This window comes from Bombina bombina, chromosome 6 (assembly GCF_027579735.1).
Source record: "Bombina bombina isolate aBomBom1 chromosome 6, aBomBom1.pri, whole genome shotgun sequence".
Taxonomy (NCBI): Eukaryota; Metazoa; Chordata; class Amphibia; order Anura; family Bombinatoridae; genus Bombina; species Bombina bombina.
Window position 1 is genome coordinate 478,311,616 of NC_069504.1, and position 26,052 is coordinate 478,337,667.

Consider the following 26,052-nt stretch of genomic DNA (forward strand, 5'->3'; position numbering starts at 1 on the left):
ATAAATTCATTTCTTTCATATTAGCAAGAGTCCATGAGGCCCACCCTTTTTTTGTGGTGGTTATGATTTTTTTGTATAAAGCACAATTATTCCAATTCCTTATATTTATGCTTCGCACTTTTTTCTTATCACCCCACTTCTTGGCTATTCGTTAAACTGATTTGTGGGTGTGGTGAGGGGTGTATTTATAGGCATTTTGAGGTTTGGGAAACTTTGCCCCTCCTGGTAGGAATGTATATCCCATACGTCACTAGCTCATGGACTCTTGCTAATATGAAAGAAATGAATCAGGTAAGTTCTTACATAAATTATGTTTTTTCCATCAGGATCTCAAATCCTTAAAATTGAAGGTATGGAGATTGAACGCTTGATTCTTAGTCAAAGAGGTTTCTCTGACTCTGTGATTAATACTATGTTAAACTTTATTTTGGGTGTGGATTATTTTCAGCGGAATTGGATGTCTTTATTTTATCCCTCACTCTCTAGTGACTCTTGCGTGGAAGATCCACATCTTGGGTAGTCATTATCCCATACGTCACTAGCTCATGGACTCTTGCTAATTACATGAAAGAAAACATAATTTATGTAAGAACTTACCTGATAAATTCATTTCTTTCATATTAGCAAGAGTCCACGAGGCCCACCCTTTTTGTGGTGGTTATGATTTTTTTGTATAAAGCACAATTATTCCAATTCCTTATTTTTTATGCTTTCGCACTTTTGTCTTATCACCCCACTTCTTGGCTATGCGTTAAACTGATTTGTGGGTGTGGTGAGTGGTGTATTTATAGGCATTTTGAGGTTTGGGAAACTTTGCCCCTCCTGGTAGGAATGTATATCCCATACGTCACTAGCTCATGGACTCTTGCTAATATGAAAGAAATGAATTTATCAGGTAAGTTCTTACATAAATTATGTTTTTTTCAAGAATTCATAATGCTGATGTCTGCATTGGTTTTAGAACATAACAAATGTCTTATATTGTGGGTTTCAATTCATGGGTGGATGTTAGGTTTTCACATTTTGGGCAAGATCTACTTTTATGTATGCACTGAGTTTTACTCAATCCGTCCCCTCTGCTACTCATAAGGGTAGTCACCCACCAGACCTTGTATTCTCAACTGAAGTTTATGTAGACTGACCATCATTTCATTAACTACCTTATAACAAGTCACTGAAATGCCCCAATCCCTGTAGAGATGACTAGTTAATGACTGCTCAAGGGCGTAACCCCTCAGACCTTTATGTCAAAGCTTGATCTTATCGATGTGTTAAAAAGCTGAGGCCATGTCTCTGGTAGAACACTATAACTTAAATATGAAGAATACCCTGGACTCTATTGCTCCTATACACACTCAATCCTTTACCACTCACCATAAGGTTCCCTGGTTTGACAACACCATAAGAGAGGTTTTTCTCCTGAACAGAGATAGAGGAAATCCCAGAAAGTGGAGCATTAACTTAAACTGGAAGAAGACACAAATGAGTATCAAAAAGTAATAATCCAGAAGGTCAGTTCAGCTCAGCTCCTTCACACAGTTGTGCAATCCAACGTGCCTAAACACTGTCTCAACCTAAGATAGTACAAATCATTTCTATCTGACAAAACCCAGAAAATGTCATCCAGAGTATGCTCCTCTGGGCCTGTCTACTTGGCGTGTAGAGTCCCATATGGTTCCTTCTTATTTCCCATGTTATTTAATATGCTGCAAATGGGACATATCATAAAGGCAACATGGCCTAACCTACCATTGTTATTCTGACAACACAAAAATATACATCTCCTTCAAGACAAACTCAAATGTTCCAATAGAAACAGTCAATACATGCTTTGCTGATCTGGAAAGGATGAATGCCAATTGGTTGAAACTAAACCCTGACAAAACACAAGTACTTGTGATGAGCAAAGGTCGTATGGTGAATATTAAGCGGCAACATGGTCAACTAATTGGTCTAGAATCTGGAGGATCAAAATTACAGACCTCAGAACTAGTAAGAAATATTGGTGTTATACTTGACAGTAAACTTTCTTTCATTTAAAGAATATAGCCAGAATCAACCACCTAATTCCTGCAGAGGATCCTCTCACAATTGTGCATGCTTTGGTGACATCACATTTGGGCTACTGCAATGCACTTTATTATGGCCTCCCAGAAACACTACTGCATTGCCTTCAATTTGTCCAATTAACAGCCTTGCTGAGGCATTTTGTACTATCCAAATTCTGCCATGTTACTCCCATCTTCCACAAACTGTGCCAGTTGCCAATAAAATGGTGCATACAATTCAAGATACTGATATAGAATATAGACAATATGGCTGATCTATACACAATATGGATGTGTTTAGTTAAAGTTATTTTATTTTAGTAATTTCTATAATCAAAGCTTCACTTACACACAATCCCCTCCTCCTTTTGGAATGTGTTCTATTACCAGCTTGTGTTAAAGGGACACTGAACCCAAAATTTTTCTTTCGTGATTCAGATAGAGCATGCGATTTTAAGCAACTTTCTAATTTATTCCTATTATCAAATTTTCTTCATTCTCTTGGTATCTTTACTTGAAATGCAAGAATGTAAGTTTAGATGCCGGCCCATTTTTGGTGAACAACCTGGGTTGTTCTTGCTGATTTGTGGATAAATTCATCCACCAATAAAAAAGTGCTATCCATAGTTCTGAAACAAAAAAAAGCTAAGATATCTTCTTTTTCAAATAAAAATAGCAAGAGAACGAAGAAAAATGGATAATAGGAGTAAATTACAAACACCTAAATTACGAGTTTTGCGTTAGAGACTGTGCGGTGCTAACGAGCAGTTTATGCTCACCGCTCACTTGCAGACAGCGCTGGTATTACGAGTTTTTACAACCGAGACAAGCGGTGAGTGTTGAGCAAAACTTAGCGCATTACCGCAACTCCAATACCAGTGCTGCTTACGTTAGCGGTGAGCTGGCGTAACGTGCTCGTGCACAATTTCCCATAGGGATCAACGGGGAGACCCGGCTGAAAAAAAGTCTAACACCTGCAAAAAAGCTGCGTAAAGCTCCTTAACGCAGCCCCATTGATTCCTATTGGGAAATAAAATTTATGTCTAACACCTAACACCCTAACATGAACCCTGAGTCTAAACACCCCTAATCTGCCACCCCCGACATCGCTGCAACCTACATTATATTATTAACCCCTAATCTGCCACTTTGGACACCGCAGCTACCTACATTATACTTATGAACCCCTAATCTGATGCCCCCAACATCGCCGACACATACATTATATTTATTAACCCCTAATCTGCCTTCCTCAATGTCGCCGCAACCTACCTACACTTCTTAACCCCTAATCTGCTGCCCCTAACGTGGCTGCCACTGTAAACATATGAACCCCTAAACCGCCGCACTCCCACATCTCGCAAACATTAGTTAAAGATTATTAACCCCTAATCTGCCATCCCTAACATTGCCACGACCTACCTACATTTATTAACCCCTAATCTGCCGCCCCCAACGTCGCTGCCACTATTCTAAATTTATTAACCCCTAAACCTAACACCCCCTAACTTAAATATAATTTCAATAAATCTAAATAAAATTACTATCATTAACTAAATTATTCCTATTTAAAACTAAATACTTACCTATAAAATAAACCCTAAACTAGCTACAATATAACTAATAATTACATTGTATCTAGTTTAGGGTTTATTTTTATTTTACAGGCAAGTTTGTATTTATTTTAACTAGATAGAATAGTTATTAAATAGTTATTAACTATTTAATAAACTACCTAGCTAAAATAAATACAAAAGTACCTGTAAAATAAAACCTAACCTAAGTTACAATAACACCTAACACTACTCTATAATTAAATTAATTCACTAAATTAAATACAATTAAATAAAATTAGCTAAAGTACAACCCCCCCCCCCCACTAAATTACAGAAAATAAACAAATTACAAGATTTTAAAACTAATTACACCTAATCTAATCCCCGAACAAAATAAAAAAGCCCCCCCCCCAAATAAAAAAAAGCCCTACCCTACACTAAATTACAAATAGCCCTTAAAAGGGCCTTTTGCGGGGCATTGCCCCAAAGTAATCGGCTCTTTTACCTGTAAAAAAAAAATACATATCCCCCCTAACATTAAAATCCACCACCCTCACAACCAACCCTACTCTAAAACCCACCCAATTCCCCCTTAAAAAAAAAAACTAACACTAACCCCTTGAAGATCACCTTACCGGGAGAAGTCTTCATCCAACCGGGCCGAAGTCCTCAACGAATCCGGTAGAAGTGGTCCTCCAGACGGGCAGAAGTCTTCATCCAGACGGCATCTTCTATCTTCATCCATCTGGCGCAGTGCGGGTCCATCTTCAAGACATCCGACGCGGAGCATCCTCTTCTTTCCACGGCGACTGAAGAATTGAAGGTACCTTTAAGTGATGTCATCCAAGATGGCGTCCCTTCAATTCCGATTGGCTGATAGAATTCTATCAGCCAATCGGAATTAAAGGTGAAAAAAATCCTATTGGATGATGCAATCAGCCAATAGGATTGAGCTTCCATTCTTTTGGCTGTTCCAATCGGCTCAATCCTATTGGCTATCAGCCAATCGGAATTAAGGTAGAAAAAATCATATTGGCTGATGCAATCAGCCAATAGGATTGAGCTGGCATTCTATTGGCTGATTGGAACAGCCAATAGAATGCCAGCTCAATCCTATTGGCTGATTGGATCAGCCAATAGGATTGAAGTTCAATCCTATTGGCTGATTGCATCAGACAATAGGATTTTTCCTACCTTAATTCCGATTGGCTGATAGAATTCTATCAGCCAATCGGAATCTAAGGGACGCCATCTTGGATGACGTCACTTAAAAGAACCTTCATTCTTCAGTCGCCGTGGAAAGAAGAGGATGCTCTGCGTCGGATGTCTTGAAGATGGACCAGCTCCCCACCGGATGGATGAAGATAGAAGATGCCGTCTGGAGGACCACTTCTGCCCGTCCTGAGGACCACTTCTGCCGGATTTGTTGAGGACTTCGGCCCGGTTGGATGAAGACTTCTCCCAGTAAGGTGATCTTCAAGGGGTTAGTGTTAGGTTTTTTTAAGGGGGTATTGGGTGGGTTTTAGAGTAGGGTTGGTTAGGTGGGTGGTGGGTTTTAATGTTGGGGGGGGAGTTGTAATTTTTTTTACAGGTAAAAGAGATGATTACTTTGGGGCAATGCCCCGCAAAAGGCCCTTTTAAGGGCTATTTGTAATTTAGTGTAGGGTAGGGCTTTTTTATTTTGGGGGGGCTTTTTTTATTTTGTTAGGGGGATTAGATTAGGTGTAATTAGTTTAAAAATCTTGTAATTTGTTTATTTTTTCTGTAATTTAGTGGGGTTTTTTTGTACTTTAGCTAATGTTATTTTATTGTATTTAATTGTATTTAGTTTAGGGAATTAATTTAATTATAGTGTAGTGTTAGGTGTTAGTGTAACTTAGGTTAGGGTTTATTTTACAGGTACATTTGTCTTTATTTTAGCTAGGTAGTTATTAAATAGTTAATAACTATTCTACCTAGTTAAAATAAATACAAACTTGCCTGTAAAATAAAAATAAACCCTAAGCTAGATACAATGTAACTATTAGTTATATTGTAGCTAGCTTAGGGTTTATTTTACATGTAAGTATTTAGTTTTAAATAGGAATTATTTAGTTAATTTTAGTAATTTTATTTAGATTTATTTAAATTATATTTAAGTTAGGGGGGGTTAGACTTAGATTTAGGGGTTAATAACTTTAGTATAGTGGCGGCGACGTTGGGGGCGGCAGATTAGGGGTTAATAAAAGTAGGTAGGTGTTGGCGATGTTAGTGACGGTAGATTAGGGGTTAATAATATTTAACTATTGTTTGTGAGGCGAGAGTGCGGCGGTTTTGGGGTTAATATATTTATTATAGTGGCGGCGATGTCCAGTTCGGCAGATTAGGGGTTAAAATTTTTATTTTAGTGTTTGCGATGTGGGAGGGCCTCAGTTTAGGGGTTAATAGGTAGTTTATGGGTGTTAGTGTACTTTTTAGCACTTTAGTTATGAGTTTTATGCTACGGCGTTGTAGTGTAAAACTCTTAACTACTGACTTTAAAATGCGGTACCAGTCTTGACAGGAGAGGGTCTACCGCTTACTTTTTGGCAGACTCGTAGTACCGGCGATATGCAAGTCCCATTGAAAAAAGAGGATACGCATTTTACGTAAGTGGATTTGCGGTATTTCCAAGTCTGGCCAAAAAAGTGAGCGGTACACCTGTACCTGCAAGACTCGTAATACCAGCGGGCGTTAAAAAGCAGCGCTGGGACCGGCCAACGCTGCTTTTTAAGCCTAACGCACAACTCATAATCTAGCTGAAAGTTTCTTAAAATTGCATGCGCTATCTGAATCACAAAAGAAAAAAATTGGGTTCAGTGTCCCTTTAAGCTATGACTACATCTTCACTGCTTTAATGTCGTATGTCACAAAATGTATGTTTTGTTACACACGCCTAATTTACACAATCAACTTAGTTTCACTGTAGACTGTAAGAATATTCTTCAACTTTGTAGTAATTAGTGTATATGTGATAAGAAGGTATAAAAACTTGTGTAGTAGAGCTCACTTAACCATCTTTGGTATTGATTTGTGTTTGATTTTTCTTCTGTTCACTTACTTTGTATTTTGTTAATTGATAAAAATAATTTAGAAACATTTCTATTTTTGAAAGCATTTATTCTTTAAGTCTGACAGCTAACTGGCTATGGGCAGAAATTACTGAGCTTATGTGTCATAGGTGAAGACTTTTTAAACATAAACCTTCATAATTGAGAAATATAAAAATACAATTTCGGGGGGCGTGTCCGGACAGCCTGCATGATCAGACGCTAAAACATGGAGCTCCTGCCATAAAATAGCTAATCTGTTGATTAGAAGTGATTTACTACCCCATCCAGGGATAAAACTTACAGAATAGATCCCTACATACTCTGCTGAACAATCCAATACAAGGATTGGAGGTATTTATGACTGCAGGGCTTGGTACCGGACTACTAAGATAACCGGCGGAGGCCTAACATAAGCTCTAAGCACCCCTCCACCTTATAACCGAGGGCGGATGGTCACATCCTAAATACATTGCTTTTCAATACATCGCCGTTATCGATAACATACTAATATTCCCTATCTCCCCACCATGGATGCACATCTGACTGCCGCTACTATTAAGGCCATGCTGGTGGGACTTGAGAAACGAATGGGAGACAGATCCTTTCCCTGCGGGACAGTGCTGCAGATCCCCTATGAAACGTCTCCGCAAAATGACACCTATCACAAGGGAGGGTAATTCGCAGACCTGATCTCACTGCTCTCAGCCACCTACTCTCATAAGTCACCGGGCACTGCTGTGGCTAATACAGATTACTCAGGACTCACTGAAATTTCCTTTAAGCAACATTAAGAGGGGTATCAGCTAATATAGCAGCAATTATTATTGTGATATAGAGTGAATGGAGGCGTGGAATCTCAAGGACTAGAAGTTTATACGTGCAATGTTATGTTTTTAAGTTTTTCATATGTATTCTATTATATCAAATTTTGCTTAGTTGCATGAGGGTTTACTATTGGTAAGTCTCTGTTATAGTCAGATCCTCCCTCACATAATCAAGATGGCGTATTACACACTATAAGGACTCTCCCTCACCATTTTGGTGACTAGGGCGGGATGCATGCGGCCAGTGCGGCACGGTCTTGGCTACGAGTGCCTTTCTTTAATTTATAGTCTACTTTAACTACTAACTGCTATAAAATTCCAAAAGATCGTACTCCATATCTAATGTATTGGCCTCTTTCCACTTCTCTTAGAATTATTTATGAAGCTGTTCCTTTACCACATGAGTTCACTCTAACCCTCATTCAAATCAACCAAGCCCATACCCACTCCCCCAGTACAATATCTCTATACTCTACTGTACCTGAAATTTGTCTCCGTAACATTATAGCTTTATAAGGGTGAACCCTCTCTATGACCACATAGCCATTTGAGACCTCTTTTTCACGAAATTAACACTGTACAAGTCTCGCACTTAATTTTACGAGGTATATATAACCAGTTCAAGGCTACTTTAAATTCCCAGCTTGGATGTACTAAGTTATTATCTCACTAACTATTCAATGTTCATTGTCATATAGTATCAGCTGATCTGCATTATTAGAGATACACAAGCCCATCACAATATTATAAGCTATAGTTGGTTTTAATGTCTGAGGGCAACACTCACATCTGCTATTTCATTTCATCCTATTGTTATATATGTTAGACACCCCTTTGGTATGCATCTTGGAGTCATCCATCTGTACAACTGGATAATGTTATAACATGGGATATTAATAACTAATTGTTATGTAGATCTAATTTATTACCTAAAACTTAAGTTTGATGTATACTCTCTAACTCTATAAGTGGAACTATTTTGCCATTTGCCCTTTGGCCATTACGTAATGCTTTAATCTCATTAAAACAATCTTCAATACCCTAAAGTCCAAGAGTGGCCGGAACAGTTTCCTAATTCCCCTCACTTTTATAATCTCAACCCAGGTAGGTCCAAAAGTGACCCTCTGTATAATATGGGAACCATAAGTCAAAGATTAAAAGCCAAGGTTTCATTGCTATATGCTCCAGTCACCTATGTTTGCCATAGGCTAGTTTATTTTATTGTTAATCTTATATATCATACACTGTGCGATCAAAACTCTAGACATAGTATTATAGCCCATGTTAGCAGCTACTCCCATACCACAGAAATCGCTCTGTTATGCAATGCAAACTTTCCTTCATATGTATAGCACCACTAAGGTTTAGACATGGCGCTTACATTTGCAATACTTGTGTCTTCATGTTTATACTTAAGTTTATATTATGTATGAGAATTGCATGGTTTTTCTTATAAGGTCTGATCCGTGCCTGGTCATACTCTCTGTTTTGTTATCAATAGAAATAAAAATAAATCTGTTATGTTTCTAGTCTACATTTAAAACACATATTACTTATCATTTTGTTGTTCTTGATCTTGCAGGTAGTGGAGAGGCTCTTTTCTCTTCTCTCAGACTGTATGTGGGAAGCTCCCATAGCTCAGGCCAAACAAGCAGTCAAAGTCAAGGAAAAGGAGCAGGAAACCAAACTGCAGGTAACCGGATGTGTATTGAAAGTTTAAGTGCTGCAAATATATCATCCAGTAATACAGCATGTTTAAAGGATTTATTACATGTTTTTGTGGCTTCCAGAAGCAGGGTGATCTAGAAGAGGAGGAAGAAGACCTTCCCATACAAGAGGTTTCATTTGATCCAGAGAAAGCGCAGTGCTGTTTGGTGGAGAATGGTCAGATTCTGACCCATGGAAGTGGCGGCAAAGGTTATGGACTGGCATCTACTGGGGTGACCTCCGGGTGTTACCAGTGGAAGGTATAGAAGTTGTATGAAGTTATGTGATTGTGGACTTGTAATGTCAGGAGTTAAATCTTCTATATAAAGTCAGGTTTTGATGATTAAACTAGTATGATGACTTAATTTCCATGTCACCCTCCCATAATAAGTGTAGGTACAGCCAAGAGGGAGCTTGGAATTGGGGCTCAGTTTTTTTATTTACTTTATTAAGAAAGTGTTTATAGAATTTACAATTTAGTGGATTTAGAACATACAGGGTTAGATTACAAATGGCGCGCTAATGTTAGCACATGCGCAATATTGAAATATGGCACCTGCGCTAACTTGTGCTCGTATTACAAGTTGAAAGTAAACAAGACCACAAACTAAATTTGCACTCGTAGGGTTAGCGCGACTAAAGATCTTGCGTAAGGGTTAAGGCTAATTAAAAAGTTGCACCAAACAACATAAATACATTAAAATAAAATGTCGCAGTTATATGTCGACTATGTAATAAAAATGATTCACATAAATATTAAAAATAAAAACTTATGAGGGTTAAATGGTATATGACAAGGTATTTGAATGGAAAGGGTTACACAAAATATGAAAAATTTTGGTATAGCGCACTTTGTTGAATTTGGTCAGGTTAGTGTTAGGTGTTTAGTTCTTTGTTTTGTTTTTTTACATTTAATTTCTCCTTTGAAGTCTATGGGGATAAGAAGTTAGTGCGGTCACAATGTCCGAAGTCCTCAAGTTCGCGTGTAAACATCTTACTTTAAACTTGTAATACAAGTGCTAACCCGCACACGTTAAAAGTTTACTTCTGGTGGTGTTTGTGCACCAAACTTTGGACCACAATTTGAGAGAGTAAAATATTGACCATAGAGCTAAATATGAAGGATGCAGGAGGTATTGGTAGGGGACCCTTCTTCTGCTGTCTATTCCTACTTTTTGTTTTTATGTTTGTGAGGTGTACACCATGTCTGCCAACACAGCTATGAAAATTGTCATTATCAGCCAGTGAGCAAACTGTACCTAGGAATGATGTGTTTAATTGCTGCTCTTTTAAATGCATTATATACCTTTTTTAATTTTTATTCCTTTTAAACATGGAAATAGTATATGCTTTTGCATCCAATTTTCTAATGATAAATAACACATGACAGCAAACATATTTCTGTTTTGTCTGTTGAAAAACAAAACTATAATAGAATCCTTAATGACTGTTCAATCCATAGTTCTATATTGTGAAAGAAAACCGCGGTAATGAAGGCACCTGTGTAGGTGTTTCCCGCTGGCCTGTCCATGACTTCAACCACCGCACAACTTCAGACATGTGGCTGTTCCGTGCATACAGTGGTAACCTGTACCATAATGGAGAGCAAACACTCACATTGCCCAGTTTCACTCAAGGAGACTTTATCACCTGCATTCTGGACATGGAGGCACGGACTGTGTCATTTGGAAAGAATGGCGAGGTAAAACTTTCCTTTATTCTGAATAGACTGTCTTGACCTATTGCACAAGTATTTTTGTTTCACCCTGCTCAATTGTCTTATTTTACCACTGCTATGTGGCTTTGTATTTCTCACATTATATGACCTTTGCTTGGATCTCTTATGGATCTCTTATGGTTGCTGCTTGGTTTTTGACACTTTGAATATATGTTTTCTTTTTACCACAGCTATTAAAAGTATACACACCTTGATAAAATGTAAATGCTATAATCTATTACATATCATAACACTTTGATTTGAATAGCACATCCCTTTAAACATGTCTAGTTATAGGGTGTTATAAAAGATCTTTTTCTTCTGTTATGTGTGATCAGTCCACGGGTCATCATTACTTCTGGGATATAACTCCTCCCCAACAGGAAATGCAAGAGGATTCACCCAGCAGAGCTGCATATAGCTCCTCCCCTCTACGTCACTCCCAGTCATTCTCTTGCACCCAACGACTAGATAGGATGTGTGAGAGGACTATGGTGATTATACTTAGTTTTTATAACTTCAATCAAAAGTTTGTTATTTTACAATAGCACCGGAGCGTGTTATTGCCTCTCTGGCAGAGTTTGAAGAAGAATCTACCAGAGTTTTTACTATGATTTTAACCGGAGTAGTTAAGATCATATTGCTGTTTCTCGGCCATCTGAGGGAGGTAAAAGCTTCAGATCAGGGGACAGCGGGCAGATGAATCTGCATTGAGGTATGTAGCAGTTTTTATTTTCTGAATGGAATTGATGAGAAAATCCTGCCATACCGTTATAATGACATGTATGTATACTCTACACTTCAGTATTCTGGGGATGGTACTTCACTGGAATTACTCTGTAAAAAGTACATTAAACCTTTTAATAGGTATTTATTATGTTAAACGTTTTTGCTGGAATGTAGAATCGTTTGCATTTTCTGAGGTACTGAGTGAATAAATGTTTGGGCATTATTTTTCCACTTGGCAGTTGCTTGTTTTAATTGTGACAGTTTCATTTCTCTCTCACTGCTGTGTGTGAGGGGGAGGGGCCGTTTTTGGCGCTCTTTGCTACGCATCAAAAATTTCCAGTCAGTTACTCTTGTATTTCCTGCATGATCCGGTTCATCTCTAACAGAACTCAGGGGTCTTCAAACTTCTTTGAAGGGCGGTAGATTCTCTCAGCAGAGCTGTGAGACTTATATATTGACTGTGATTAAAAACGTTGCTCTGTAATTTTTACGTTTCAAATTTAATTATTGTTACTTTACTAATGGGAACAAACCTTTGCTAAAAGTTGTGTTGTTTTCAAGGATTGATGCTATAACAGTTTTTCAGTTCATTATTTCAACTGTCATTTAATCGTTTAGTGCTTCTTTGAGGCACAGTACGTTTTTGTTAAATAAGATTGTAACCAAGTTGCAAGTTTATTTGCTAGTGTGTTAAACATGTCTGATTCAGAGGAAGATACCTGTGTCATTTGTTCCAATGCCAAGGTGGAGCCCAATAGAAATTTATGTACTAACTGTATTGATGCTACTTTAAATAAAAGCCAATCTGTACAAATTGAACAAATTTCACCAAACAGCGAGGGGAGAGTTATGCCGACTAACTCGCCTCACGTGTCAGTACCTGCATCTCCCGCCCGGGAGGTGCGTGATATTGTGACGCCTAGTACATCTGGGCGGCCATTACAGATAACATTACAAGATATGGCTACTGTTATGACTGAAGTTTTGGCTAAATTACCAGAACTAAGGGGCAAGCGTGATCACTCTGGGGTGAGAACAGAGTGCGCTGATAATACTAGAGCCATGTCTGATACTGCGTCACAGCTTGCAGAGCATGAGGACGGAGAGCTTCATTCTGTGGGTGACGGTTCTGATCCAAACAGATTGGATTCAGATATTTCAAATTTTAAATTTAAATTGGAGAACCTCCGTGTATTACTAGGGGAGGTTTTAGCGGCTCTTAATGATTGTAACACTGTTGCAATACCAGAGAAATTGTGTAGGTTGGATAAATACTTTGCGGTACCCGGCGAGTACTGACGTTTTTCCTATACCTAAGAGACTAACTGAAATTGTTACTAAGGAGTGGGATAGACCCGGTGTGCCGTTCTCACCCCCTCCAATATTTAGAAAGATGTTTCCAATAGACGCCACCACACGGGACTTATGGCAAACGGTCCCTAAGGTGGAGGGAGCAGTTTCTACTTTAGCTAAGCGTACCACTATCCCGGTGGAGGATAGCTGTGCTTTTTCAGATCCAATGGATAAAAAATTAGAGGGTTACCTTAAGAAAATGTTTGTTCAACAAGGTTTTATATTGCAACCCCTTGCATGCATCGCGCCGATTACGGCTGCGGCAGCATTTTGGATGGAGTCTCTGGAAGAGAACCTTAGTTCAGCTACGCTGGACGACATTACGGACAGGCTTAGAGTCCTTAAACTAGCTAATTCATTCATTTCGGAGGCCGTAGTACATTTAACCAAACTTACGGCTAAGAACTCAGGATTTGCCATTCAGGCACGTAGGGCGCTGTGGCTAAAATCCTGGTCAGCTGATGTAACTTCTAAGTCCAAATTACTTAATATACCTTTCAAAGGGCAAACTTTATTTGGGCCCGGTTTGAAAGAAATTATCGCTGACATTACAGGTGGTAAGGGCCACGCCCTGCCTCAAGACAAAGCCAAAGCTAAGGCTAGACAGTCTAATTTTCGTCCCTTTCGGAATTTCAAAGCAGGAGCAGCACCAACTTCCACTGCACCAAAACAGGAAGGAGCCGTTGCTCGTTACAGACAAGGCTGGAAACCTAACCAGTCCTGGAACAAGGGCAAGCAGGCCAGGAAACCTGCTGCTGCCCCTAAGACAGCATGAATCGAGGGCCCCCGATCCGGGACCGGATCTAGTGGGGGGCAGACTCTCTCTCTTCGCCCAGGCTTGGGCAAGAGATGTTCAGGATCCCTGGGCGCTAGAGATCATATCTCAGGGATACCTTCTAGACTTCAAATTCTCTCCCCCAAGAGGGAGATTTCATCTGTCAAGGTTGTCAACAAACCAGATAAAGAAAGAAGCGTTTCTACGCTGTGTACAAGATCTGTTATTAATGGGAGTGATCCATCCGGTTCCGCGGTCGGAACAAGGACAAGGGTTTTACTCAAACCTGTTTGTGGTTCCCAAAAAAGAGGGAACTTTCAGGCCAATCTTGGATTTAAAGATCCTAAACAAATTCCTAAGAGTTCCATCGTTCAAAATGGAAACTATTCGGACAATCTTACCCATGATCCAAAAGGGTCAGTACATGACCACAGTGGATTTAAAGGATGCTTACCTTCACATACCGATTCACAAAGATCATTACCGGTATCTAAGGTTTGCCTTCTTAGACAGGCATTACCAGTTTGTAGCTCTTCCATTCGGATTGGCTACGGCTCCAAGAATCTTCACAAAGGTTCTGGGTGCCCTTCTGGCGGTACTAAGACCGCGAGGAATTTCGGTAGCTCCGTACCTAGACGACATTCTGATACAAGCTTCAAGCTTTCAAACTGCCAAGTCTCATACAGAGTTAGTTCTGGCATTTCTAAGGTCGCATGGATGGAAAGTGAACGAAAAGAAGAGTTCTCTCTTTCCTCTCACAAGAGTTCCATTCTTGGGGACTCTTATAGATTCTGTAGAAATGAAGATTTATCTGTCAGAAGACAGATTAACAAAGCTTCTAAATGCATGCCGTGTCCTTCATTCCATTCAACTCCCGTCAGTAGCTCAATGCATGGAGGTGATCGGCTTAATGGTAGCAGCAATGGACATAGTACCCTTTGCACGTCTACATCTCAGACCGCTGCAATTGTGCATGCTGAGTCAGTGGAATGGGGATTACTCAGACTTGTCCCCTACTCTGAAGCTGGATCAAGAGACCAGAAACTCTCTTCTATGGTGGCTTTCTCGGCCACATCTGTCCAGGGGGATGCCATTCAGCAGGCCGGACTGGACAATTGTAACAACAGACGCCAGCCTACTAGGTTGGGGCGCTGTCTGGAATTCTCTGAAGGCTCAGGGACAATGGAATCAGGAGGAAAGTCTCCTACCAATAAACATTCTGGAATTGAGAGCAGTTCTCAATGCCCTTCTGGCTTGGCCCCAGTTAAAAACTCGGGGGTTCATCAGGTTTCAGTCGGACAACATCACGACTGTAGCTTACATCAACCATCAAGGAGGGACAAGAAGCTCCCTAGCAATGATGGAAGTATCAAAGATAATTCGCTGGGCAGAGTCTCACTCTTGCCACCTGTCAGCAATCCACATCCCGGGAGTGGAGAACTGGGAGGCGGATTTCTTGAGTCGCCAGACTTTTCATCCGGGGGAGTGGGAACTTCATCCGGAGGTCTTTGCCCAAATACTTCGACGTTGGGGCAAACCAGAGATAGATCTCATGGCGTCTCGCCAGAACGCCAAACTTCCTCGCTACGGGTCCAGATCCAGGGATCCGGGAGCGGTTCTGATAGATGCTTTGACAGCACCTTGGAACTTCGGGATGGCTTATGTGTTTCCACCCTTCCCGCTGCTTCCTCGATTGATTGCCAAAATCAAACAGGAGAGAGCATCAGTGATTCTAATAGCGCCTGCATGGCCACGCAGGACTTGGTATGCAGATCTAGTGGACATGTCATCCTGTCCGCCTTGGTCTCTACCTCTAAGACAGGACCTTCTGATACAGGGTCCATTCAAATATCAAAATCTAACTTCTCTGAAGCTGACTGCTTGGAAATTGAACGCTTGATTTTATCAAAACGTGGTTTTTCTGAGTCGGTTATTGATACCCTGATACAGGCTAGGAAGCCTGTTACCAGAAGGATTTACCATAAGATATGGCGTAAATACCTATACTGGTGCGAATCCAAAGGTTACTCCTGGAGTAAGGTTAGGATTCCTAGGATATTGTCCTTTCTACAAGAAGGTTTAGAAAAGGGTTTATCGGCTAGTTCATTAAAGGGACAGATCTCAGCTCTGTCCATCTTGTTGCACAGGCGTCTGTCAGAAAATCCAGACGTCCAGGCCTTTTGTCAGGCTTTAGCTAGAATCAAGCCTGTGTTTAAAACTGTTGCTCCGCCATGGAGTTTAAACCTTGTTCTTAACGTTCTACAAGGAGTTCCGTTTGAACCCCTTCATTCCATTGATATAAAGTTGTTATCTTGGAAAGTGTTATTTTTAATGGCTATTTCTTCGGCTCGGAGAGTCTCTGAGTTATCAGCTTTACATTGTGATTCTCCTTATTTGATTTTTCATTCAGATAAGGTAGTTCTGCGTACTAAACCTGGGTTCTTACCTAAGGTAGTCACTAACAGGAACATCAATCAAGAGATCGTGGTTCCTTCCCTGTGCCCGAATCCTTCTTCAAAGAAGGAACGTCTTCTACACAATCTGGATGTAGTTCGTGCCCTCAAGTTCTACTTGCAGGCAACTAAGGATTTTCGACAAACGTCTTCCCTGTTTGTCGTGTACTCTGGTCAGAGGAGAGGTCATAAGGCTTCGGCTACCTCTCTCTCCTTCTGGCTTCGTAGCATAATTCGTTTAGCCTATGAGACTGCTGGACAGCAGCCTCCTGAAAGAATTACAGCTCATTCTACTAGAGCTGTGGCTTCCACTTGGGCCTTTAAGAATGAGGCCTCTGTTGAACAGATTTGCAAGGCTGCAACTTGGTCTTCGCTTCATACTTTTTCCAAATTTTACAAATTTGACACTTTTGCTTCTTCGGAGGCTATTTTTGGGAGAAAGATTCTTCAGGCAGTGGTTCCTTCTGTATAATGAGCCTGCCTATCCCTCCCGTCATCCGTGTACTTTTGCTTTGGTATTGGTATCCCAGAAGTAATGATGACCCGTGGACTGATCACACATAACAGAAGAAAACATAATTTATGCTTACCTGATAAATTCCTTTCTTCTGTTGTGTGATCAGTCCACGGCCCGCCCTGTTTTTTAAGGCAGGTAAATATTTTTTTTAAATTATACTCCAGTCACCACTTCACCCTTGGTTTCTCCTTTCTCGTTGATTCTTGGTCGAATGACTGGGAGTGACGTAGAGGGGAGGAGCTATATGCAGCTCTGCTGGGTGAATCCTCTTGCATTTCCTGTTGGGGAGGAGTTATATCCCAGAAGTAATGATGACCCGTGGACTGATCACACAACAGAAGAAAGGAATTTATCAGGTAAGCATAAATTATGTTTTTTTTTCCTTCTAAAAGAGAATGCTATGGGTTTTAAAATAGAATGTTCATGTGCTAAATAAACAAGCTTTTTTTTATGGAAGTTGTTCCTATCACCCAGTAAGTAATAGAGTCCCAACACTCAGTTAAACTTCTTTTCCATCCAAAAAAAACTGCTGACTTTTTATATATTTGATAGAAAACTTGAATATAATATCTCTTTAAGAGAAAAAAAAAATGGATAGTTTTAGATTTTTATATTTACAAAATAGACTTTTGATAAACATACAATTAAAGGGACAGTCAACACCAAAAATTATTTAAAAATATAGATTATCTCTTTATTACCCATTCCCCTGTTTTGTGTAACCAACACTCTTTTATTAATACACTTTTTACTTCTGTGATTACCTTGTATTTAAGCCTCTGCAGACTGCGCCCTTATCTCAGTTCTTTTGACAGACTTAAATTTTATCAGTGCTGACTCATAAATAACTCCATGGGAGTGAGCACAATGTTATCCAAATAACACACATGAACTAACGCCCTCTAGCTGTGAAAACTGTCAAAATGTACTGAGATAAGAGGTGGCTTTCAAGAGCTTTGAAATTAGAATATGAGCCTACCTAGGTTTAGTTTTCAACAGAGAATACCAAATTTGATGATAAATTAAATTGGAAAGTTGTTTAAAATGACATGCCCTATCTGAATCATGAAAGCTTAATTTGGACTTTACTGTCCCTTTAAGATTCTGTTAAAGGGACATTTAACACTAAATAAATGCTAGATAGAATGATGCATTTAAAGAAAAGACTAGTCTGAGAATAATATGTAGATGTATTTTTTTAAAGTTTCATTAATTATTGATAAAAAAAAGTGTAAAGTTTTAGTGTGTATAAAACAATGGGAGCTGCCATGTTGTAACTTAGGTTACCTTCTCTGCTCTGGCCAATTAGGGACAGTTATAAATAGGTCACTAGAGTGTGCAGCCAATGGCTGTGTGGAGTAGAAAAGTGTTCTGCACTTCCATTTCTAACAGGAACTGAAAAGCTCAAAATATCAAAATAGAATGACAGAAAAGGGGGGCAAAATAAATAATGAAAATATATTTTAGAGGTTTTTTCTTTCCTAAGGCACGGAGAGTCCGCAAATCATTCTAATTACTAGTGGGATATTCACTCCTGGTCAGCAGGAGGAAGCAAAGAGCATCCCAGCAGAGCTGTTAATTATCACTTACCTTACCCATAACCCCCAGTCATTCTCTTTGCCTCTGTCAAGGGAGGATGTGCGAAGATGGTGTCTGAAGATATTTAATAATTTTATGGGTACTTTTCCCTGCAAGCAAGGATTTGGGCTATGTTGTGTCCATGTCAATCTCTTTAGTAAGAGTAATGGTGGCTCTTAGCAGTTAGAAAGCGGCAAAGTGGTCTTTGCTTTATTTCTAACATTTTTGCTACCCCTTTATGGAAAGCCAGGGTTGGTTACTCTGTTCTTTCTTTTTCTGCAGGTCCTTGGCAGAGGAGAAGGTATCTGCTACACCTTAGAAGTCATTCCATGCCGGACTGCTGGAACCACAGGTAAGTGCGTCCCTTCTAGGTTAGACGGTACCAGCACTCTAAGGGTTAATTCTCTTATGGATTTCATTATCGGGACTCCTTTTTTTCTTTGTAAAGAAATATGAATGTATAAGGGGGCACTGCATTAAAAAAGCTGTTGAGGTTATGAGGCTGACAGAATTTTAGGTATTAATCTTAGGCTTTGAGAGATATTAGTGCACTTAAAGCTATGGCCCACGTGGTTAAGTGCTGGGATTGGTCTGGGTTAGAAACCAGGTGAGGGTAACGTTTTACTCTTTATTGGGCATTGGTATCAGAAGGGGGATAGTTTGTCTTTAGTGTTAAAAAACATATTCCTATTTTTTGCGCGCCGTTTTTATTTGTTGGTGGCGCAGTTTCGTTTAGTTGCGGTCACGTGACCGTTCCTCTGCACTTCCGCTTTTCAGAGTTCATAGAAGAGTTGATAGCGGGTGTGTGGACGTTTTAGTCTCTGTCTAAAGACTATCTACTATGCTGCTATCGTAGCAAATTTACAAGTGGCTGTGCTCATTTTCGGCTCCTGACTCAAAGACTATATTTACAATCCTGCTTTTATCGTGGGAGATCCAGGATAGCTAGTGGGAGTGACCTACTGGTTCAGGAGGTGGTAAGCCCTCAGCAGAGCTGAGGTATTACGGTGCTGGCTTTTGTATCATTGTGGTTATACTCAGAGTATATGATATAAAAACGTTTTCTTTTGGGCACAATATTTATTTTGCGAATTCCTTGTGGGGACCAGTTTATTCATAGTTATGGGTACTAATGAAGAAAGTGTGCGTTTTGAAAATGTTTATTTTGCTTGGAGGCTAATGTTATTCCTCCTGTGCAGATTTGCTCCACTTGCCTTAATTAAACTTTATTATTTAAAGATAAGATTTCTATCTCAGAGCCTTCTGTCTCTCAGGATAATGTTGTCCTAGCAATGCCTCAGCTTTCCCCTCAAACGTCCCAAGCTTCACATGCAGTGCCCTGCGGTTCCTCTCAACAATCTCCTGGGGGTCTTTATTTACCTGGGGATTTCGCTGCACAGATAACTTCTGCTGTTTCAGCAGCCTTATCAGCCTTTTCAAAAGTTGCTGGTAAGCGCAAGAGGAAATCTAAATATATAGATGTTAATAAGGGTTCTGACTCTGCTACAGCTGCGTTAGTCAGTTTGTCTCAGTTATCTGATGAGGATGATACCTCAGTGGCTTCTGAGGGAGAATTGTCAGATTCTGATACTGTAGTGACTAATTCTGCAGATTCAGAGGAGATTAATTTCAGATTTAAGTTAGAACACCTCTGAATCCAAAGAGGTCTAGTAAACTTAATAGGGTATATGATGAACCCTCATCCGTGGAAGTGTTTCCAGTTCCAGACCGTATGACAGATATCATTACTCAGGAATGGGATAAAGCAGGGATTACTTTTTCCCTGTCCCCTGTTTTTAAAAAGATGTTTCCTCTTTGCTGACTCTATTCGTGACTCATGGCACACAGTGCCTAAGGTAGAGGGAGCTATCTCTACTCTTGCCAAGAGAACTACTATTCCTATTGAAGATAGTTGTTCTTTCAAGGATCCCATGGATAAGAAGCTTGAGCCTTTTTTGAAGAAAATGTATATTCATCAGGGATTACAGTGGCAGCCTGTTGCTAGTATTGCTACAGTTGCGTGGGCAGCATCTTATTGGTGCAATGACTTATCTAATCTAATCTTAGAAGAGACAACTATAGAGGAGATACAAGACAGGATTAAGGCTCTAAAGATCGCCAATAACTTTATTTGTGATTCCAACATGCATGTTCTTAGGCTCGGAGCTAAGATTTCCAGTTTCACTGTTTTAGCTCGTAGAGCTCTGTGGTTAAAATCTTGGTTGGCAGATGTCACATCCAAGTCCAAGCTTTTATCTTTGCCTTATATGGGTAAAACCTTGTTTGTTCCAGGCCTGGCTGAAATAATGTCCGAAATTAAAGGTAGAAAGTGCTCTTTCCTACGTCAGGATAAAAAGAATAGGCCTAAGGGTCGCCAGAATTCTAATTTTCGTTCCTTTCGTAACTTTAAGGGACAAAAGTCTTCCGCCTCCTCTTCCAAGTCGGAGCACTCCAAGTCTTCTTAGAGGTCCAATCAGCCTTGGAATAAAGGAAAGCAAGCCAAGAAACCTCCCACTGATTCTAAATCAGCATGAAGGGACCGCTCCCGATCCTGTATTGGATCAAGTGGGGGGCAGTCTGTCTCTCTTTTTTTCGGCAGGCTTGGATACCCAATTTCCCAGATGCTTTGTGTCCCACGGTTACAGAATATAATTCAAATCTTGTCCTCCCAGGAGCAGATTCCACCTGTCAAGGTTATCTGCGGACCGGATAAAGAGAAAGGCCTTCTTAAACTGCGTAAAGGACCTATCTTCCCTGGGAGTGATTGTTCCAGTTCCTCTAGAGGAACAGGGTCTAGGATTCTATTCAAATCTGTTTGTAGTTCCCAAAAAGGAGGACACTTTCGGTCACATACAGGGCCTAAAGTATTTCAACCAAATCCTCAGGCTTCCGTCCTTCAAAATGGAGACCATACGTTCCAGTTCATGACGGCCATAGATCTGAAGGACGTGTATCTTCATGTTCCCATTCACAGGGATCATTACCAGTATCTGAGGTTTGCCTTTCTGGACAAACATTTCCATTTTTTTTTTTTGCCCTTCCTTTTGGCCTTGCTATAGCTCCCAGAATTTTCACAAATATTCTGGGGGCTCTTCTGGCAGTGGTCAGGTCTCATGGCATTGCTGTGGCGCCTTATCTGGATGACATCTTAGTTCAAGCTCCATCTTTTCATCTAGCAAAATCTCATACAGAGCTATTGTTGTCTATTCTACATTCCCACGGGTGGAAAGTGAATCTGGGAAAGAGTTCCATTGTTCCAGATTCAAGGGTGTGTTTCTTAGGAACAATTATAGATTCCCTAATTATGAAGATTTTTCTGATGGATGTCAGAAAATCCAAAACGTCATGCTTCTTGCGTTTCTCTCTAGTCTGATATTCGTCCATCAGTGGCTCAATGCATGGAGGTGATTGGTCTGATGGTTGCCTCCATAGACATCATTCCTTTTGTTCGGTTCCATCTGAGACCTCTGCAACTATGCATGCTCAGTCAATGGAACAGGAACCACTCAGATCTCTCGCAGAGGATAAATCTGGACTCCCCAACAAGAGTCTCTCTCTTGTGGTGGATTTCAAAGGAACATCTGTCTTGGGTACATTCTTCCTACGGCCTTCCTGGGTGATTGTGACCACGGACACCAGCCTGTCGGGCTGGGGAGCAGTTTGGGGCTCCTTAAAAGCACAGGGCCTGTGGACTCCGGTGGAGTCTTCTCTTCCAATAAACATATTGGAGTTGAGAGCAATATTCAATGCCTTAATAGCTTGGCCTCAACTAACTTTGGTCCAATTTTATCAGATTCCAGTCTGACAACATCACAAAGGTGGCTTACATCAACCACCAGGGAGGAACTCAGAGTTCCTTGGCAATGAAGGAGGTGACTCGCATTCTCCAGTGGGCGGAGTCTCACGATTGCCATCTCTCTGCCATCCATATACCAGGGGTGGACAACTTGAGGTGGATTTTCTGAGCAGGCAGACTTTTTTCATCCTGGAGAGTGGGCTCTCCACTCAGAGGTTTTCACAATGATAACTCTCAGGTGGGGGGTTCCGTAGTTCGCCAAGCTTCCAAAGTACGGTTCAAGATCAAGAGATCCTCAAGCCTTTCTGATAGACGCTCTGGCGGTTCCTTGGAACTTTAATCTTGCATACCTGTTTCCTCCGTTGGCTCTTCTTCCACAAGTAATTGCTTGTATCAAGCAGGAGAGAGCGTCTGTGATTCTAATAGCTCCTGCATGGCCTCGCAGGATCTGGTTTGCGGATCTGGTGACAATGTCATCTCTTCCGCCTTGGAGGTTACCTTTGAGGAAGGACCTTCTGCTTCCGGATCCCTTCCTTCATTTAAATCTGGATTCTCTGAAGCTGACTGCTTGGAGATTGAACGTCTAGTTTTGGCTAGACGTGGCTTCTCTGAGAAAGTCATAGATACTATGCTTCAGGCTTGTAAACCGGTTACTCACATAATTTACCATAAGGTATGGCGTAAATACCTTCATTGGTGTGATTCAAAGGGTTTTTCTTGGAACACAGTAAGGGTTCCTCAAATTTTGGCTTTTCCAGGAGGGCCTGGAGAAAGGTTTGTCAGTCAGTAGGGTCAGATTTCTGCACTGTCCAATTGCATAAACGTCTGGAAGATCTGCCAGATCTTCAGTATTTTGTTCAGGCCTTGGTCAGATCAGGCCTGTTTTTAAACCTGTTGCTCTTCCTTTGAACCTTATTCTTGTTCTTAAAGTTTAGCAGCAGGCTCAGTTTGAGCCGATGCATTCTGTTGATATTAAGTTACTATCTTGGAAGATTTTGTTTCTCATTGCTATTTTTTCTGCTCGCAGAGTCTCCGAACTTTCAGCTTTGCAGTGCGATTCCCTTTACCTTATTTCTTTCCTAAGATATGGTGAGTCCACGGCGTGAGTAATTACTGTTGGGAATATCACTCCTGGCCAGAAGGAGGAGGCAAAGAGCACCACAGTTAAACTGCTAAGTATCACACTCCCTTACCCACAACCCCCAGTCATTCTCTTTGCCTTCGGTGCATGGAGGAGGTGAAGTTTAGGTGTCTGAAGAAAAATTTTGATTTCATCTACAAGCAAGTTTTCCAGGTCATTCCTTGCAGTCAGGTAGTGGTGGCTTTAAAGCAGTTAGGAACTTGTAAAGAGGTACTTACTGCATTTTCCTAACAATTGCTGCCCTAGTTTAGAAAGCCAGAGAAGAACTGTGTCTTCTCATACTTTGTAACTGTCTACGTGCCGGACAGCAGAGCAGGTAAGTGCTTTTTCTTCCAGTTTCGGAGACCATGCACTTAACAAATTAAAAGACACTGCTTTTTTATTGGGACATAGATAATCCTGTGCCTCTCTGTGTCGCAGCAGTCATTTGAAAGTCATACAACATAAAGGCAGTTGCGGTCACATGACCGACTTTACTTCATAACGTTTCTGAGGAAAAAGTAGTTTTTGGGTAATCCGGTCTTAATTGGTAGTGGTAAGGAACCTCATTATTTGAGGTGTGGGGTTGCCTGAGGGGTATTTTAGAAGTTTGATGTTTATTAAATGTTTTTTCTTAACTTTTCTCACATAATTTTAGCTGGGGATCGATCCTAATTTGGGATAAAATTTAAAGTGTAATTTTTCCTTGGCTTATTTTAATTAAATATTAAAATCTTTGAAACGTATCTGTACAGGTTTATTTGCTGTTTCACAACATGTCTGATATGGAGCAAGAGCCTGCTCTCACGAATTCATGCTTATTATGTTTAGATGCACAAATTGCAGCTCCTATGCAATTTTGTTCTTCATGTGTCAAGAAATCCTTGCAAAATAAAGGTAACATATTTGAGCCTAATGCCTATCAGGATGATGCTGTCAAAATAATACCTCAGCTTTCTCCTGCTATGTCCCAAGCCTCAATGAAGTCACATGCAGTGCCCTGCAGTTCCTCTATAACTCTTAGTGGAGTTTATTTAAAAGCAGAAATTGTTGCCCAGGTATCTTCAGCTGTATCTGCGGCATTATCTGCCATTCCCAGATTACAGGGAAAAGGCTAGAGGAAATCTAGAAATTCAGAAAGTAAGGTGCCTGTGCTCAGTTCTGCTTCCCAAGTTGCCCTTTCTCATAAGTCTGATGAGGAAGATACATTGGGACTTTCTGAGGGTGAAATCTCAGATTCGGACAGTATAATTCCTTCTTCTGAGACTGAGGTGGTATCCTTCAGATTTAAGCTTGAACACCTTTGTATATTGTTAAAGGAGGTTTTAGCTACTTTAGATGACTCTGATACCCCTGTCGTTGTCACTCCTAAGAAATCTAGTAAACTTAATAGTTTATTTGATGAACCTTCGACTTCTGAGTTTTTTCTGTGCCAAACCGTGCTAGGGAGATTATCTTACAGGAATGGGACAAACCAGGGGTGTCTTCTTTTTTCCCGTCTCCCATTTTTAAGTAAATTTTTCCTGTCGAGGACTCCATTAAAGACTCTTGGTATACTGCACCAAAGGGGTCATTTCCACTCTGGCTGCTCTTTTAAGGATCTGATGGACAAGAAGCTGGAGTCTTATTTGAAAAAGATATATGTTCATCAAGGTCTCCAATGGCAACCTGCGGTTTGTATTGCCACCGTGACTTGTGCTGCATCTTATTGGTTCGACGCCTTGTCTGATTCTCTTCAAGTAGAGACTTCCTTGGATGAAATTCAAGATAGGATTAAAGTTTTTAAGTTGGCCAATTCCTTTATTGCAGATGCCATTTCTCGTTTCTCTGAAGCTGACTGCTTGGAGATTAAACGCTTAAAGGGACACTGAACCCAAATTTTTTCTTTTGTGATTCAGATAGAGCATGCAATTTTAAGCAACTTTCTAATTTACTCCTATTATCAAATTTTCTTAATTCTCTTGGTATCTTTATTTGAAAAGCAAGAATGTCAGTTTAGATGCCGGCCCATTTTTGGTGAACAACCTGGTTTGTCCTTGCTGATAGACAGCACCAATAAACAAGTGCTGTCCAATGTATTCAACCAACAATTGGCTGGCTCCTTAGCTTAGATGCCTTCTTTTTCAAATAAAGATAGCAAGAGAACGAAGAAAAATTGATTATAGGAGTAAATTAGAAAGTTGCTAAAAATTGCATACTTTATATGAATTGCAAAAGACCAAATTTGGGTTCAGTGTCCCTTTTAATTCTGTCTAAGCGTGGTTTTTCTGAGTTGGTCATTGAGACCATGATTCAGGCTCGCAAGCCTTTTACTAGAAAGATATACCATAAGATATGGCATAAATATCTTTATTAGTGTGAATCCAAGGGCTACTCTTGGAGTAGAATTAGAATTCCTAGAATTTTAACTTTTCTTCAGGAAGGTCTGGAGAAAGGATTGTCAGTCAGTACCCTGAATGGTCAGATTTCTGCTTTATCAGTTTTACTACGTAAACATTTGGAAGATGTGCCAGATGTGCAATCTTTTTGTCAGGCCTTTGTCAAAATCAGGCCTGTCTTTAAAGGGATAGTAAACCCAAATTTTTTTTCAAACTTATTAAATACTTGTTAAAATAATAAATACATTTGCAATTGGTACCTTTGTAAAATATTCTTTTTTTTTTTTTGTAATTTCAATTTGAAACTTAGTACTGCGCCAAACCCATTTTCTAAACATTATATGGGGCCTGTTATGATGTTCTACCTAGGTAGAAACATCATGGTGTCCCGCATGCGCATTAAAACTATTTTATAAGCAACGCATGTGCA

At 40.1% G+C, this 26,052-nt stretch overlaps 1 protein-coding gene across 7 annotated transcripts in view; it reads left to right on the forward strand.

The window, feature by feature from the left end:
• Positions 1-26,052, forward strand: part of HERC1 (HECT and RLD domain containing E3 ubiquitin protein ligase family member 1) — a 683,410-nt gene that overhangs the window by 342,685 nt on the left and 314,673 nt on the right. For 6 of the 7 annotated variants that reach the window (XM_053717285.1, XM_053717288.1, XM_053717289.1 and 3 more), the window contains exons 34-36: positions 9,082-9,192; positions 9,290-9,466; positions 10,669-10,908. In XM_053717285.1, the coding sequence (XP_053573260.1) occupies positions 9,082-9,192; positions 9,290-9,466; positions 10,669-10,908 (528 nt within the window). The remainder of the gene's footprint in view (positions 1-9,081; positions 9,193-9,289; positions 9,467-10,668; positions 10,909-26,052) is intronic. The other variant, XM_053717286.1, reaches the window with a different exon arrangement.